Here is a 16,425-nt window from a genome sequence, read left to right on the forward strand (position 1 = left end):
CAGGGTGTTCAAATACTTATTTTCTTCACTGTAGATGTATAACCATAGCTCATTCACTTACTTATGTCCGGGTCATGAGGGCATCCATCTAATCTGGGATGTCCACAACTCAAGTTTCTTGCACGAGAGGTCCAATTACGTCACAACTGTGCACAACACTGTCACACTAAATCAGACCACCTTCTTTCCCCACCTTTAGGTCCATGTGTTACCCCAGCGGCGTCCACACTTTCTTCCACTGACGGCTGCATGGCGGCATCACTTTGGTATTTTATACACAATACCACATTGCAGTTCAAATTTCATTCATTCATTCATTTTCTACCGCTTATCCTCACAAGGGTTGAGGGGGTGCTGGAGCCTATCCCAGCTGTCTTCGGGCAAGAGGCGGGGTACACCCTGGACTGGTTGCCAGCCAATCACAGGGCACATATAGACAAACAACCATTCACACTCACATTGATACCTATGGACAATTTGGAGTCGCCAATTAACCTAGCATGTTTTTGGAATGTGGGAGGAAACCGGAGTACCCGGAGAAAACCCACGCATGCGCGGGGAGAACATGCAAACTCCACACAGAGATGGCCGAGGGTGGGATTGAACTCAGGTCTCCTAGCTGTGAGGTCTGCGTGCTAACCACTCGACAGCCATGCAGCCTCAAATTTCATCACTTCACTCAAACATATTAATAAATCATTCTGTTGTGTGGTAGAATACAACCTATTCGTAAAAAAGATGCATATTTAACAAATTCTGTTTTTTTCCTAAATTCAGCACTTTTCAGCACTATAAAAGTTAATGTAAATATAAGCTACTGAAAACGTGAATCCAAATTGTGAATGCAGTATCCCACATTGGTCACTAGGTGTCAGTAATTGGTGACATGAAGTTGTATGACGTCCCCATCAACAGTGAAGCGCATCAACTGTGACTTACCCCCCCACTTGGTCCCATAAGCCGAGTTCTGGTCAGATTTCGGTGACGAATGTAGTTCCGATTAATGACTGGGGCCACAAGTAAAGAGTCTTAAATAGAGATGATGATGATGGCTGCGACGCAACTGGGCTCACGGATCAATTGGGGCGGGGGGTGGGGGGTCGTGATAGATGGAGATGTCATACGACTTCATGTAAAAAAAAAAAAAATCCTAACTATCCCTTTAATAATCAGAACAAGAGGCTTTTATTACACAATAACAACATATTAACAATAATACAAGCTACTGATGCAGCCATAACCCACAACAAGCTAAAATGGCTTATTTTTGGGTAATATGAGTGTATAGGTGACTTTACTTCATGTCTAGAGGCCTCTAACGTTAAAACCTGTATTTAGAAACGGGTAAAATCGAATCTTGAACCCATTAACTGAGGAAAAACAAGGAATTAAGTGTATTTTTTAGTTTTGTAAAAAGCTTAAATACATATATTTAAAGACAGCTTTTATTATTCATTAGTATTATATCAGTATAACTTTATAAGCTGTATTTTCCCTTATTTTTACTGTGTTTTTTTGGTGTTTATTTATACAATGTGCTGTGGGCCAATACAAACCAAGTTGCCAGGTAGCTAGAAATGACACTAATGTGATTTGCCAAACTGCTTGAAAGAAGTGGCATTTTCTTGCTGTTGGCGGATGTCGTGATACATCTGCCATTTGGGCGCATTCAAATAAACAAACCAGTCCGACATAGAATGTGATGCAAGAAAAAAAAAAGCACTTCTGACCTTCATTTTCCTTCCCGTATGGCGTCTGTCCCTTTACTTCAACACTGATGAGTGGGCAAGTTGGAGAAACATTAGGAACCACGTGTCTGTGAGACGGCATTGCAGGCCACTACTGGGGAGACTGTTGCCATAGTAACAGGCTGCGGATTCTCATGTTGACAATCGGGAGTGGGTGGCTCGGTACCCAAGTAGCCGCCAGTCGCTTGACCCATCTTGCACCTGTTTCACACGAGGAAGAGGACGCTCACTCCATCCACATCTGGAGAGCGGCAGCTGGCAGGATGTAGATCAAAGATGATTCATCTTAATGTGGGCAGCTAATCCTCTGAAGCACACTCACAGGTTGACAAGATATCGATGTAGGTGAGCTGACTCATTAATGGACCAGAACATCAGATCGTGAGGACATGACAGACCCACACACTTTACGTCTGTCGTTCAATCTGATTTATTTGAAATGACAACAAGCAGATCCTCACACACCATACATCATAGAATCATTGTCTGTCTTGGGACGATTATTGCTCAACTGCGCCCCAAATGGACAATTGTAAAACAACAGCAACTCCTCATCAAACTTTTAAAACCAGTTGAAAAATTGCAAGAAAAAATGGGAGGTTTTAATTAGAGCTTCAACATGCAAAAAAAAAAAAAGAAATGGGAGCTAGACAAAAAAAATTGCTGAATTGCTTAGTCTGTTGCCCCACCCACCACCCGTGACCCGACGTCGGATAAGCAGAAGATTGATGGATGGGCACTTTGTGGCATTTAAGGAGTCAAGGTCCTCAAATACATATTTTGTTGTTAAAACCAGGATTTAGCTTTTAAAGGCTGTGGTCTTCAACTTCTGACCAGGTTATCACTTTTATGCTTAATTGCAATAAATTGCTTCCTATAAAAATAAGCTCCAATACTGCAAAAGTCTTTTCAACTGCTCTTAAAATGTCCATCTGAAGTGTACATTGATAATACTGCATATCAGCTTCACTCATTACAAACATGGACAAAGTGAAGTCACTAATGTGCACAGCAAGGAGTAGTAGGGTCACACTGAAAAGAAAATAACCATACAAGTAAAAACCGATTCATACCGCTGATACCAATATGGATACTTTAGCAACGCAACAATTTGGGAAAGTATTAAGTCAATATCCATGCTGAGTTATTTTATACTAATATAGTATTTAAGTAGTTAGGGTTAACCGTTCAGAACAACAGGCGAGTCGTTAGTGAGATCACCCCCTATGTACGGTCTGGAGATGGTCCAGCTGACCAACAGGAGGCACAGTTGGACCTGGTGCTGATAAAGATGCTGGCCTTTCTGACCTTGGACCAACCTGAGATGGTTTGGCAACGTGATACTGCTAGCTAGAGATGGGCCTACCAGGGAGGAGAAGTACCAGTATTTGATTCTGTGGTATTGAGAGCTAATGTGAGACTTCATTTCACATTATTACATTACTGCGGTTGAGTGGTTAGCGTGCAGACCTCACAGGTAGGAGACCAGGGTTCAATTCCACCCTCGGCCATCTCTGTGTGGAGTTTGCATGTTCTCCCCGTGCATGTGTGGGTTTTCTCCGGGTACTCCGGTTTCCTCCCACATTCCAAAAACATGCTAGGTTAATTGGCGACTCCAAATTGTCCATAGGTATGAATGTGAGTATGAATGGTTGTTTGTCTATATGTGCCCTGTGATTGGCTGGCGACCAGTCCAGGTTGTACCCCGCCTCTCGCCCAAAGACAGCTGGGATAGGCTCCAGCACCCCCCGCAACCCGCTTGAGGAAAAAGCGGTAGAAAATGAATGAACATTCCTGCATTTAATTATCATATTTTTCATCATGTGCTATGAAATCCGTCAAAGTGGTAATAATGTTTAACTTGATCATCTTTACACAAGAAAGGTTTCTTCACCTTGTAGATTTCAAAATTACATCTTTATTCTCATGATTCTGATATCATGTTCCCCTCTTTCAGTGTGTCCCTAGTACTCTTATACATGGAAAATGTAAAAAAACCCCATTATATTTAGTATATTGCCTGCTTTACAACACTGTATTGCATTGCAGAGTAATCATGTTCTCTTTCCATTTCCCAACTGAAGCACAACACGCTTCATGTCTTCTCTTCTAAACTCTTAATTTGCAAATACAGGCGAGTTTATTAAAAGCCAGCTTGTTTATGTTGGAGACAAATTTTCCAGAAAACCTCAAGATACAATTTGGTCCGCCCGGTAAATGTTAGTCAATAAAGCAGCAGAGGTGCTGGAAGAACAGATATATGTGTGTGTGTGTGTGTGTGTGTCTCAGCTGTCCCAATCTCCACTGTGTGTTTCCTCGTCTCCTCTGTCCTCTTCATCAGAGTCGGCTGACACCTTCTTCATCCTCATCATAGCAGCTTTGATGCTGCGCTCCAATTCGTTGTCTCTGCTGCTGCTGCTGCTCTGGACTTGGGAACGCGCCGGAACCACCTACACAAGCAGACTCGATTCAGAGTGAACATGGTCAGGGTAGCCAAGTGGAGAGGGATTATTGGAATAAGCTTTCATATTTCAGAAACATGCTAGGTTAATTGTCCATAGGTATCAATGTGAGTGAGAATGGTTGTTTGTCTATATGTGCCCTGTGATTGGCTGGCGACCAGTCCAGGGTGTACCCCGCCTCTCAGCCGAAGACAGCTGGGATAGGCTCCAGCACCCCCGTGGTAGAAAATGAATGAATGAATGAATGAACATTGAAAAATATTCATTTAACCGAGTGACTAAACAATGCTGGTGTGTTTTGCAATGTCAACCTCATAAATTGACGCTCAATGATACAATTGTCAACATTTTTGGAGACCAAAGAAGGGCATTTTAGAAGAGCCTGCATTTCTTCTATTGAAATGACATTCTGCACAGAAAACAGGAAGTGAAAAGGCATCTCGCTGTTTCGCACGAGGGAGGTTATGCATTGAAGGGAAATTTTAATGCATGCACATGTTCAATATTCAAAGCTCAAAGTTTTGTTGTGAAAATGTGAAAATTGTAAATAGTTCACGGTGTGATATTTGTAATAAAAAAAGTCTTTTCATGTATTTTTTGTTTATATGGAAAAATTTGTAAATTTGAAATGTATCTTTCTACAAAAAGCCTTTTTTCTCCCTTTTGTTGAGAACTGATTTTGCTGAAACTTACCTATGTTCTACTGCTGATTACGAAAGAAGAAAAAAACCATGACACCATGGTATACACCATGTCTATATAACCCAAGAATACAATATTATGTTTGCCTTGAAAAATCAGTCAAAATAATCAAAAATGGCGGGTACACATTTAAAAAATGTCTGGGATTGAATGAGTTAACGTGTTTCTAATATTGCCTGGCGCACAGCCACTTGCATATGACTGTATTATCATCCATAGTACTGACACCATAGTTCAGTCTGGACATGTCCCAACCATCTCAGTCTGGCCTCTCTGACTTTATCTCCAAGGCCTCTAACATGTAATGTCCCATTGATGTACTCCTTCCTGATCCTATCCATCCTGGTCACTCCCAATGAGAACGTCAGTATCCTCATCTCTGCTACCTCTAGCTCTGCTCCCTGTTTTTTCCTCAGTGGCAATGTCTCTAGACCAAACAACATGGCTGGTCTCACCACAATCTCGTATACCTTTCCTTTCATTTTAGATATATAGTATACAGTAATTAAGGCATTTAGGGTTTGTCAAACTGGATTGCGGCATGTTGTTTGAATATAAACTGTATATTTGTAGAAATATTGGATGTTCTGACCTTTTTCAAGGTGACTCCTTGTCGGATGGCAGACATCAGACTGCTTCTCAAGTCCCCAGCAGGGGGAGGCGTCCTGGAACTGGGTGCCTTTCTAAGCTGGCTCTGCCCCCGCTGCAGTGAGGCTAGCACTTGATCCATGGTTCCTATAGCAAAAAACACAATATATTCTCACTTTTGATATTTCCTTTTGAAATGATGAATGCAGTTCTGTTGCCTCGTCATGGATGACCTTCATCCTTCAGAACAGCCTAGAAAAAAAAAGCTAGTGTTGGGGGAGTTTACAGCTGATGTAAGTACCTCCTCTGGCCTCAAGGGGGAAGTTGTTAATGTAGGACAGGACTCCACACACACACACACACACACACTCCAAACACTGCTCTTTGGGAACCAAACTGTATGGTATCCACACATCTTAAACGCAATATATTGATATTGATCGTATCAGCATAAATATCCCAACTTAATTTGGCCTTGTGTCCTTCTATGGTGTCACTTTGTGTATTTATTGATTTATGTATTTATTTCAATATTTTTACATGCTTTTGCAGTTGTTTCACTGCAGAAACCTTCCAAAAAAAGATTGGCGTCTCACCTATGTTTTGTGTCAGTGTTCTCTTAGCTGGAAAAGGAGGCAACTCTCTGTCACTGAGTGGCATCGGTTTGTCCTCACCGGAAGTGCTGACTGGTGGAGGAGAGAGGGTGTCTGGAAGCGGTGGTGGAGGTGGAGGAGGAGGAGGAGGTGCAAGGGCGACTACAGTAGAGGTATCTGTAGATGGAGGTGGTGGTGCAGGGTATATTTGGACCGGGATGTCTTTCGGCTGTGCTTTCACTGGAGATTTTGTGCGTATGGGTGCAGGGCAGGCCGGTGCATCACAGGTGGGAGAAGGGCCAAGGCTGATGATGGACAGCGGCTGAGAAGGACAGGATGACTCTGTGGGAGACACTGTGGACTGAGGGGTCTTTAGGATGTACTGACCCTGTCGCTTCTTAAGAGAGAAGAGGGACAGAGAAAAGAGGTAAAGACGGATGATAAAGTCAAAATACACAATTATCACAATTATTGATAACATTCTTTTCTTGTCTTTTTTACCTTTGTTACAAAGGCCTACGTTTACTTTTCCATTTGGGGGTGAACAGCTCTAATTTTGTGAATAATTTGAAAGAAAAATGTATGAAATTTTATGGAAAAATGTCACAATAATGTTAAAATAAGACAAAAAGAATAGAATAGAGGAAAGTGTAATGGCTCCTCAATTGAAACAAGGTGCCATTTCTGTGGAGTGTACACTAATAGGAACCTGAGACCCCCATAAGCAAGTCTGACCTCTCTGAAGGATCTTAATCTGCTCAGGGTCTTCTCCCGCTGTTGGTCCACCCACTGCTTTCTCCTCTGCTCCTCCTCCTTCTTCTTCTCTCGTTTCTACAACAGAGAAGGAGACAGGTATGTAAGACGTCACAAGGAGACAAGAGAAAATTTGATAGCGGCTCATTCTGAATGCCTGTGTGGCAGTCTTGTTGCCATGGAGACATACCAAGTGGACTTGATGATGCTGGGCAAAGAGTATAGATCTGTGTTTGGCTGCAAGCTGCTTCTGCTCATGGGCCTCCACACACTGGTCCTAAAAGGACAGACACACATCATGTAGACTGCAAGTTAGTGCTAGTTATTGACATTTTTAATCAAGTGTACGTTTTAGTTAGTAGCACCTTCTTGTTGCGCAGGTAGGCTCGCCGGGCACAGATGTTGCCTCTCTTGCTTTCCAAGTGCTGCAGACGTCTTTTCAGCTGACCCACAGCTGTAGGTTCAGTGTGCTGAGAGCCTGTGTGAACAATGCTGTGGAGTTCCTCCGGATCCTCGCACACATCATAATACACAACCTCCTCCTTCAGTTCTAAAACACAAAAGAGGTCCAATCAGTCAATACAAAGTTTCTTTTAATATTTCAAGATTACTACACAACACAACTTATCCAACATGGGTGACATGATGCAGGATGCTTTGCTTAGGGATTAGCTTCAGACACAGAGCAGTACTGATGGTACATGGTATTGCAAGTGAATTTTTTTTTTTTTTTTTTTAGATAATTCAACTGTAGCTTAATTGGCACAGCAAAGTACTAACTAATCATTTGGCCTTTTAAGTGTAGCAAAAAAAGTAACCTTTCATGTTCCTTTCACTACAGACACAGTTTTGTTAGTGTGCTGGGAGCGCTACAAAATGTGGCAGAGAAGTGAGTGTTGGTTGCTATGGTAGCCAAATTCCACACACAATCATGACATTGGGACTTCACAAGCAATTCCAAACTTTCCTTAGCCAATTGTTGTTATTTTGTTGTTGCTTCAGTGAAAATGCAATCACTTGCAAAAGCATTCTACTTTTACGCACACTGGAAAGAAGGAAGCTTTATTTCCATAGTGCTTTTCACAGACAAAGTCACAAAGGGCTTAACAACATAAAAACATGAAAAACATCATCACTGACGATCCAGTAGTAGTAGCAGTATTCGTGTGGTATTCAAGGCCACCCTTGAAAGGCGAAAATTGATAGGCCCATATGCAGGTCTATTTTTATGGACACCGAACCCACCCCCTAGCTTCATGTTGACGCTCTGCTCCAATTGTGGATTAAAATTTACACTAAAATATTCAACTCCAGAACCCTCCCCATTTCTCTTCAATTACCATCGTTCTAAAGCTAAATGCTAACAAGCACAATCCAGGTTTAAACCCTAAATACTGTATGCCTCATACACTTATTAAACACATTTGAAATTATGAAATGTATAGATGACCAAGTGCTTCTATAGTAGAGCAGAGCGCCTCCATTTTGCACTGACGACATGCTTCTTATATGGTGCTGTACACGTATGCTTTACATTTCATCTGTATTATCACATTAAGCCTCTCTGCTCTGTCAGCGCGTCGCTACGTTAGTAAAGTGAATGATCAATATTGGCAGTAATAACTGTCACCAAATGCATCTGATTAAATGAGATATGGCTTATACTTTACAGTGGGGCAAAAAAGTATTTAGTCAGCCACCAATTGTGCAAGTTCTCCCACTTAAAAAGATGAGAGAGGCCTGTAATTTTCATCATAGGTACGCTTCAACTATGAGAGACAAAATGAGAAAAAAAAATCCAGATAATCATATTGTTTGATTTTTAAAGAATTTATTTGCAAATCATGGTGGAAAATAAGTATTTGGTCACCTACAAACAAGCAAGATTTGTGGCTCTCACAGACCTGTAAGTTCTTCTTTAAGAAGCTCCTCTGTCCTCCACTCGTTACCTGTATTGATGGCACCTGTTTGAACTGGTTATCAGTATAAAAGACACCTGTCCACAACCTCAGACAGTCACACTCCAAACTCCACTATGGCCAAGACCAAAGAGCTGTCAAAGGACATCAGAAACAAAATTGTAGACCTGCACCAGGCTGGGAAGACTGAATCTGCAATAGTTAAGCAGCTTGGTGTGAAGAAATCAACTGTGGGAGCAATTGTGAGAAAATGGAAGACCTACAAGACCACCGATAATCTCCCTCGATCTGGGGCTCCACGCAAGATCTCACCCCGTGGGGTCAAAATGATAACAAGAACGGTGAGCAAAAATCCCAGAACCACACGGGGGGACCTAGTGAAAGACCTGCAGAGAGCTGGGACCATATTAACGAAGGCTACCATAAGTAACACACTCCGCCGCCAGGGACTCAAATCCTGCAGTGCCAGACGTGTCCCCCTGCTGAAGCCAGTACATGTCCAAGCCCGTCTGAAGTTTGCTAGAGAGCATTTGGATGATCCAGAAGAGGATTGGGAGAATGTAATATGGTCAGATGAAACCAAAATAGAACTTTTTGGTATCAACTCAACTCATCGTGTTTGGAGGAGAAATAATGCTGAGTTGCATCCAAACAACACCACACCTACTGTGAAGCATGGGGGTGGAAACATCATGCTCTGGGGCTGTTTTTCTGCAAAGGGACCAGGACAACTGATCCGTGTAAATGGGAGAATGAATGGGGCCATGTATCGTGAGATTCTGAATGAAAACCTTCTTCCATCAGCAAGGGCACTGAAGATGAAACGTGGCTGGGTCTTTCAGCATGACAACGATCCCAAACACACCGCCCGGGCAACGAAGGAGTGGCTTCATAAGAAGCATTTCAAGGTCCTGGAGTGGCCTAGCCAGTCTCCAGATCTCAACCCCATAGAAAATCTTTGGAGGGAGTTGAAAATCCGTGTTGCCCAGCGACAGCCCCTAAACATCACTGCTCTAGAGGCGATCTGCATGGAGGAATGGGCCAAAATACCTACAACAGTGTGTGAAAATCTTGTGAAGAGTTACAGAAAACGTTTGATCTCTGTCATTGCCAACAAAGGGTATATCACAAAGTATTGAGATGAACTTTTGTTTTTGACCAAATACTTATTTTCCACCATGATTTGCAAATAAATTCTTTAAAAATCAAACAATATGATTATCTGGATTTTTTTTTCTCATTTTGTCTCTCATAGTTGAAGTGTACCTATGATGAAAATTACAGGCCTCTCTCATCTTTTTAAGTGGGAGAACTTGCACAATTGGTGGCTGACTAAATACTTTTTTGCCCCACTGTATGTGCTGCTCATGTGCAGGAAGAATACCTCTGATTTGACGTCGCAGGCTGTCTATTTGAGCCACCAGCAGCTGCTCCTCGTTCTTCAGGATCTCAAACTTGGTATTGTACAGTTCTAGCTGGATTTCGTAGAACTGCAGCTCCAGCCTATCGACAGCGACTTGCTGTTGATCTTGCTCAGAAGCGAGAGTACAATCAGCTGTCTGGTTCTGGTCTCTACCATCCAAGCCAACAATCTGCACCAAGACAAAGAAGAATATTATGTTCAGCCAAATGAAAGGTACATACACGGAAACTGAACAGAAGTGTCCACTGTGGGTATAATGTTCAAAATGTGTTACTTTATTATATGGAAAACACATCTTTCTTCATGGTGTCATATCCACTGTATTTAACTTTTGGGCACTCGTGGGCACTACTTTGACAGCTGCCTCGTGTAAGGATGTGAGAAAGGAAGAGAGTTCCACAAAAACTATTTTATTTAGCACATAAATGAAGATGACGCAGCCTCAGCCTTTCTGAGGTCAGTACAAGTATGGACATGTTGGTTGTGATCCTGTGATCAAATGAGCTGAAAGTGAAAACATCTTGTCAGTAAATATATTCAATACTTTCAATAAGAAACTATTAAGCAAACATTTTCCTAATGTGCTCAACAAAAGCTGAGCTGTGTCAACTATAAATGAAAACAGGCTGGAAATGAGCCTCCAGCTTGTAAAGTGAACTGATTCAAAGTGATGCATTTATTCATTCTGCTCACACACACACGCATCATGCTGTGAAATCAGCAGGTGTACTCAACAGAATCACTGAGTTATGTGGCCACCGGTGATTGTGTGTAGGTGTTTCTCACTGATCTCATTACTTTAAAAAAAAGCACACAACTGTCTCCACGGGATCATTTCACACTTCCAGCATCATCAAATCTGGTATTTAAAGAGTGTGATACGATGAATAATGCAGCACGAGTGTGCGTATGCACTGAAGGTGTTCTTGCCTCACTTCTACTAGACCTCTAATTCAAAAGCACAGCGCCCTCCAGCAGATAAAGTCTTTGGAAAACACTTTGATTCTGACATAACCAATATACTTCACAGTGTGTACTCGCATAAGGGCCAATGGCTAACACACACACACACAATCTCATACACATTTCTCTCTCAGGCAGCTTTTGGAGATGTTTTGATGAGCGTCTTTGTGCTTCAGAGCCTTTCTAAATAGATGAAAGGTGCAGCCAGAGTTTCAGATGAGACTGGACTATCAAGTGAAAGAATAACTGTCCACTGTGACAGTCTCCAAAGATTTCTCTTGTGAAAGCATTACCAGGACAAAAACCGAGCTCAAGTTTATGACATGTGGACAGAATGTGCTTGGAAATCAAATGCATATGCACAAAAAGCGGTCATATGTTCATGCCAAGCCAGCGAGAAGATCACCTCTTTTCTGATGCTGTCTTTCTTGCGATTCTGACACATCTCTGTTGCTCTCATGTGCTGCAGGGCTTCTTTGGCCAGCAGAAAGCGCAGTTTTTCCAGTCTTGGAGCTGCAGAAGCCCAAGCAGCGACTCCAAAGCGACACTTGTCCTCTTCCATCTGCTTCACCATACCTGAACATGTACAGGTGACAGTCATGCATTTGCACCATATGTTAGATGTACATATCTTCAAGATAATCCTTGATCTGACAAGTGGAACTGATGAATACACTCTGTACACTCGCTACAGTAGCACGCATCAAAAGTTATGTATGTAATGTTTTTCACATAGCTCCCAACCTCAAGTACAATGATGTCAATATCCTAATAATATATTAACTTTTACTATGTAGAGTTTTGTACACCATTAAATGCTACAAGTACACCTAATATTTTTGCATGTGAGTGCATATTGTTCAACAGTGGCAGTGATCTGTTTCCTGTATACGACACACAGAATGAATAAACAAAGTGAGTCACCAGCCAAAGCTTTGGAAGTCTGTGCAAAGTAGGTAACAGTGATATCCTGTATAGAGGCCACTGCATCCTCCGCTTTCGTCCTCCACTCCTCCGCCTCCTTCTCCAGAGCCTCAATCCTCTTCGGGCCCAAGTCGTCAAACTCCAGGGACTTCTGCAGAAAACAGCAGAGGAAAAGTACCGGAATTGTTTAAAACCGAGCTTCAACAGCGACTCGACCAACTGATTAATTAACCAACTTCATTCTTTTCCAATTCTATGGATGGAAACACAACCACATTTTAAGGTCAGCATTAACTAATTAAGCCAAAACTTCAAGTTCACTGTTGTGATCTCAATAAAGTGCTGTAATTTGTAAAACAAAAGAAGGTTGTATGCTAATGGATTAGTGGCTGTTGATTACCATTCATCACCATATCTGCTCACATTCTTAGTACATATTTAATGCCAATCTTTTTATTGAAAATGGCTCACACTATGAACAGATCAAGCAAGTATAGTACTGCTATACTATAGTACTATAGTTAAAGTTCTTCAAAAATGAGCTGTATGTGACCTCACACATTCCAAATATATTTAGCAATCTGTTAAACAATGTTTTGCTGTATAGCTATACTGTATACTGTGATAAAGTTATTGGCTCTAGTGTACTCATATGTGAATTCATGGCCTCGTGTTCCTCAAGACCAGGGGTTTTCAGAGAACCTCCAAGAAAATATCATATATGGGGCCTACTCTGCTTCCTGAAAAGCAGCTTTATGAAGCATTATATTTTTCTAATCACCCGAGACTTTGTGTAATTACACATGGCATTTAAACATAACTGAGGTCAGGTTAGCAGATTTGAAAATGATTTTCCTGACACTTTAGACGTTTACGTACCATGCCGTTGTTCTCACTCGCTGATTGCGTCAGCTTGTCACTTGTCAATTGATGCAACATTTATCATCAAATGGGATACACTTTCTGGAATTGACAATACAGTAAAGTCTCGTTATATCGATATCGGTTATAACGAATTACTACTTATTACGATACTATTTTCATTTCCCGGCAAATTTCTAGTCTTTTATGATATAATTAGTTCCGTTAGTACGATACCCGGTTATTATGATAATCCGGTTGCTACGATGCCCTTTTCATCTCCCGCCAGCCAATTTGGTCTGCTTATATCGATACAAAAGCAGCTTAAATCAATCTTTGCTTAAGGATTTCAATACCAAAAAAGAAAAGAAAAGAATGCCTGCAACAGAAGAACCAACTGACATAGCATACACACCTATTCCAACAAAGACACAAGCGTACAAATACATGTATTTAATTGTGTTGTATTCAGATATCTTTTTATCGCTTGCAATAATCACTGTTTTTCATATGTACATGCTGCCGTTCGTGGCATGTGTTTGGCCAGCTATGTGGGGCGGGTTGAGCATGACCTGTGAACCAGGAAGTGCGGGAATCGGTGTGTGTGCTGTGCTCTGGTGGTGGAAGTGTGAAAAATAAAGTTGACTGGAAGCAGCCGTTCGCCGTGTTCTTTTTTGGTATTGAAATCCTTAAGCAAAGATTGATTTAAGCTGCTCGACATTGTTCTATCGACATTGTTCTATACTATAGAACAATGTCGAGTGCATTATTGCCCACTTTTAATGCAGTTCGGCACAGGATCGGATATATGGATAGTCCGGTTATATCTGTATTTTTTCCGACTCCCGAGAATATCGATATAACGAGACTTTACTGTAAATGGGAAATGCTTAGATTTACCAGTATCTCCAATTTATAGAGGCAGGCCAGCTCTCGCATGTCTCTAAAAGGCTGCAGCAGGTACTGGAAGAAGGTAGTGGCCACAGTAACCAGGTCCTGGTAGGCCTCATCCTCTTCTGAGTAGATGGCGAGCAGAACAACCATACCGTCAGCACTGGTGTGACTCTGCAGCAGCTGAGAGGCAGGAGGACATAATCATCATACTACCAGGTTTGACAATGCTCTTCCTACAATGCTTGATATACAATTATTGACTTTGGAACCTAGTGACGCTACGGCGGGTACAGACATCAGCAGAGTGAATGCACATCAACCTGAATAAAATCCCAAGACTTCTAAACTGCTTTGAAGGCATCTCAAAATAAAATAACATGTGACTCCCTTGCAGACTACAAGATATCTGATTCATTATAAATTCTTCATGCAAACATTATACAACTCACAAGTATGAGGGTAAGCATTTAAGGTTTTCCACTGATAACAAGGCATGAATCCACGAGTGCTTGAGATATGACTATTTATAGTCATACCACGGGATATTAATCAGAAATTCCATCATAGCATTAACAAAAATAATCAATGATTACTGACCTGTACCTGCAAAATCTAAAAAAAATCATCTTTGATTTTCAATGATTAAAAATCAGTTACCAAATTATTTTCAGTTTACTTTATCAAAATAACTTTAGTTATTTTAGTTACTTTATAGAGATTTAGCCACTTTTATGTTGGAAGTAGATAGATTCTAATATTTGTAGCTTAATTAAGGAAGGAGAGAGTACACCAGTGCATGTATCTATACATGTTCACACATTAAGAAATTATATGTATTTGTACTTACAATGGCTGTGCCTATTGGCACATTATTTTAAATCTGAAATTGACATGGATTGACCAGAAGTTTATTGTTCATCATTCAGTTTTACTGTATATGCACTGTGTATGTGTGTAAGTTATTTCTTAATAGTTTTTAGTATCACCTCTTCTACAACCCTTTTATTTACCTTATGCTTTTTTATTTTATATTTTGTTACAACAATGTGCCCTTCACAGACTTGTAAAAAATACGGTTCACGGGGCACACTATGTAATTAATGAAGTGACGTGTGTGTTTATGATGCTGTCAACGGTGACTCAGCATGGCGCAGCTACCTGACGCACGTGACCTTTGGCCCTTGACATCTCCTCGTGCATGCTCTTCCTCTTGAACTCCTGTAGATTGTCAAAGTAGTCGTCCACGTCACGGTCATCCTGGGTGAAAAGCGTGTCGAGAACTATTTTCCTTCCGCAGATGTCAATGGCGGTGCTGAAATACTTTTCCAGCTTCCTACACGGAGTGTCCAAGTCCTTCTGTTCGTCATCCCAGGAAGACTTCCGACTCGGAAAGAGCAAGTCCCAAATGTTACCAGCTTCGAACTCCGACAAATCCGGAAAGCAAGCAGCCAACACATCGCCAATACATGTTAACTGTTGATGAATGTGTTTTAAGTCGTTCACTGAGAAGAGTCCGGCCCAGCTCGTTTGGTTTTGGTCTCCGACATTAAGTTCGGCTTTCCGTCTCTGTCGCTGTAATGTCCTATTGTGACAGGTGACTGCGAATTTACACTCGGTGACGTTCCACTGTACGATAAAACCTAACTTAAACGCCTCCGGTTCTTCGAATATGTTGCTTTTAACGGCGACCCAGCCTTCTAGGCTATCTAGACGCTCACATTCGACGTTATTCATGTTGAAAAGAGATGTGTTACACGGGCCTCCCTCAATGCTGCAGCTGTGTTTATGTCCGCCATTTGTGTGACGCAAGATGCATTCAGGGAACAGACGGAATCATGGACATTTAACAACTAACCGCTCAATCAAAATAATGATAGTATAAATACGATAATATTCTATTTTGATGAAGTTTTAGGATAGTCATTTGTGAAATTTGACAAACATATTTTTCCAGGAATGCTGCAAGTATTTTTGAACATTCACCGAATACTGAAAACAACCTGGATGGCTTACAGGTATGTTCAATCAACTGATATGAGAATATATATGCCTACTTCTTAAATGCTACACCTCTTAATATACATATATATACATATACAATAAAAGTCAAATACAAGAATGTGTACAGAGGCCACTTTGACATCATTCTGGGCGTTACGAGGGACTGTGAAGGCACCATATTACTGTCTTCAACTTTGCTCTTTGAATGATAATTTCACGAATTTCTCTATGTCGGACATCAGAAACTAAGTCACAGTCTTAAATCAAACTTGAATCTCCGATTTGTGCTGCGACTACATATTTATTCGACAGGTAATATCGTCTTTGTATGTATCTGTTAATGTTTGGCATGCGTTTGACATTTGAGCAGTGTGTGCCTCATCTATTTCTGTCACAGCTTCTGCTTGAGATCTGCTCTCTTACTCACAATTAACCCACACAACTGTTGGCCTGCAATGGTTGAGTAGAAGCAGATTCATTCAGGTAACTATGAGATTCAGTGTATGTTTGGGATTTACTGTGTATTACATAATTATTTTTGGTATATTGTCTCCCACAGTCATCCCAATGGACCTGTATGACATTACAGGAGAT

At 41.2% G+C, this 16,425-nt stretch overlaps 1 protein-coding gene across 2 annotated transcripts; it reads right to left on the reverse strand.

The window, feature by feature from the left end:
• Positions 1 to 1,257: 1,257 nt before the first annotated feature.
• On the reverse strand, positions 1,258 to 15,637 carry whamm (WASP homolog associated with actin, golgi membranes and microtubules). 2 transcript variants are annotated; one of them, XM_058089497.2, is made up of 11 exons: positions 14,989 to 15,637; positions 13,837 to 14,010; positions 12,076 to 12,226; positions 11,558 to 11,727; positions 10,150 to 10,357; positions 7,212 to 7,396; positions 7,037 to 7,123; positions 6,829 to 6,924; positions 6,175 to 6,490; positions 5,505 to 5,647; positions 1,258 to 4,198 (listed from the first exon to the last, which is right to left on the reverse strand). In XM_058089497.2, exons 1-11 carry the CDS (start codon positions 15,562 to 15,564, stop codon positions 4,034 to 4,036), a joined length of 2,271 nt encoding a protein of 756 aa, XP_057945480.2. In that variant the 5' UTR covers positions 15,565 to 15,637; the 3' UTR covers positions 1,258 to 4,033. The 2 variants fall into 2 exon arrangements, with proteins under 2 accessions (XP_057945480.2, XP_057945479.2); XM_058089496.2 differs by having other exon boundaries at positions 6,097 to 6,490.
• Between the last annotated feature and the right edge of the window lie 788 nt (positions 15,638 to 16,425).

The sequence above is a fragment of the Doryrhamphus excisus genome, linkage group LG13, assembly GCF_037039965.1.
Source record: "Doryrhamphus excisus strain RoL-2023G ecotype Guam linkage group LG13, RoL_Dexc_Guam_v1.1, whole genome shotgun sequence".
In the NCBI taxonomy this organism is placed as follows: Eukaryota; Metazoa; Chordata; class Actinopteri; order Syngnathiformes; family Syngnathidae; genus Doryrhamphus; species Doryrhamphus excisus.

Excerpts from the sequence above, each read along its gene's own strand:
- whamm (XM_058089496.2), bottom strand. The coding sequence starts at position 15,564 with ATGAATAACGTCGAATGTGAGCGTCTAGATAGCCTAGAAGGCTGGGTC. Across the intron at positions 11,728-12,075 it reads GACTTCCAAAGCTTTGGCTG|GTATGGTGAAGCAGATGGAA; the intron begins GTGACTCACTTT and ends GTACATGTTCAG. Across the intron at positions 4,199-5,504 it reads AAGGAGTCACCTTGAAAAAG|GTGGTTCCGGCGCGTTCCCA; the intron begins GTCAGAACATCC and ends CTGCTTGTGTAG.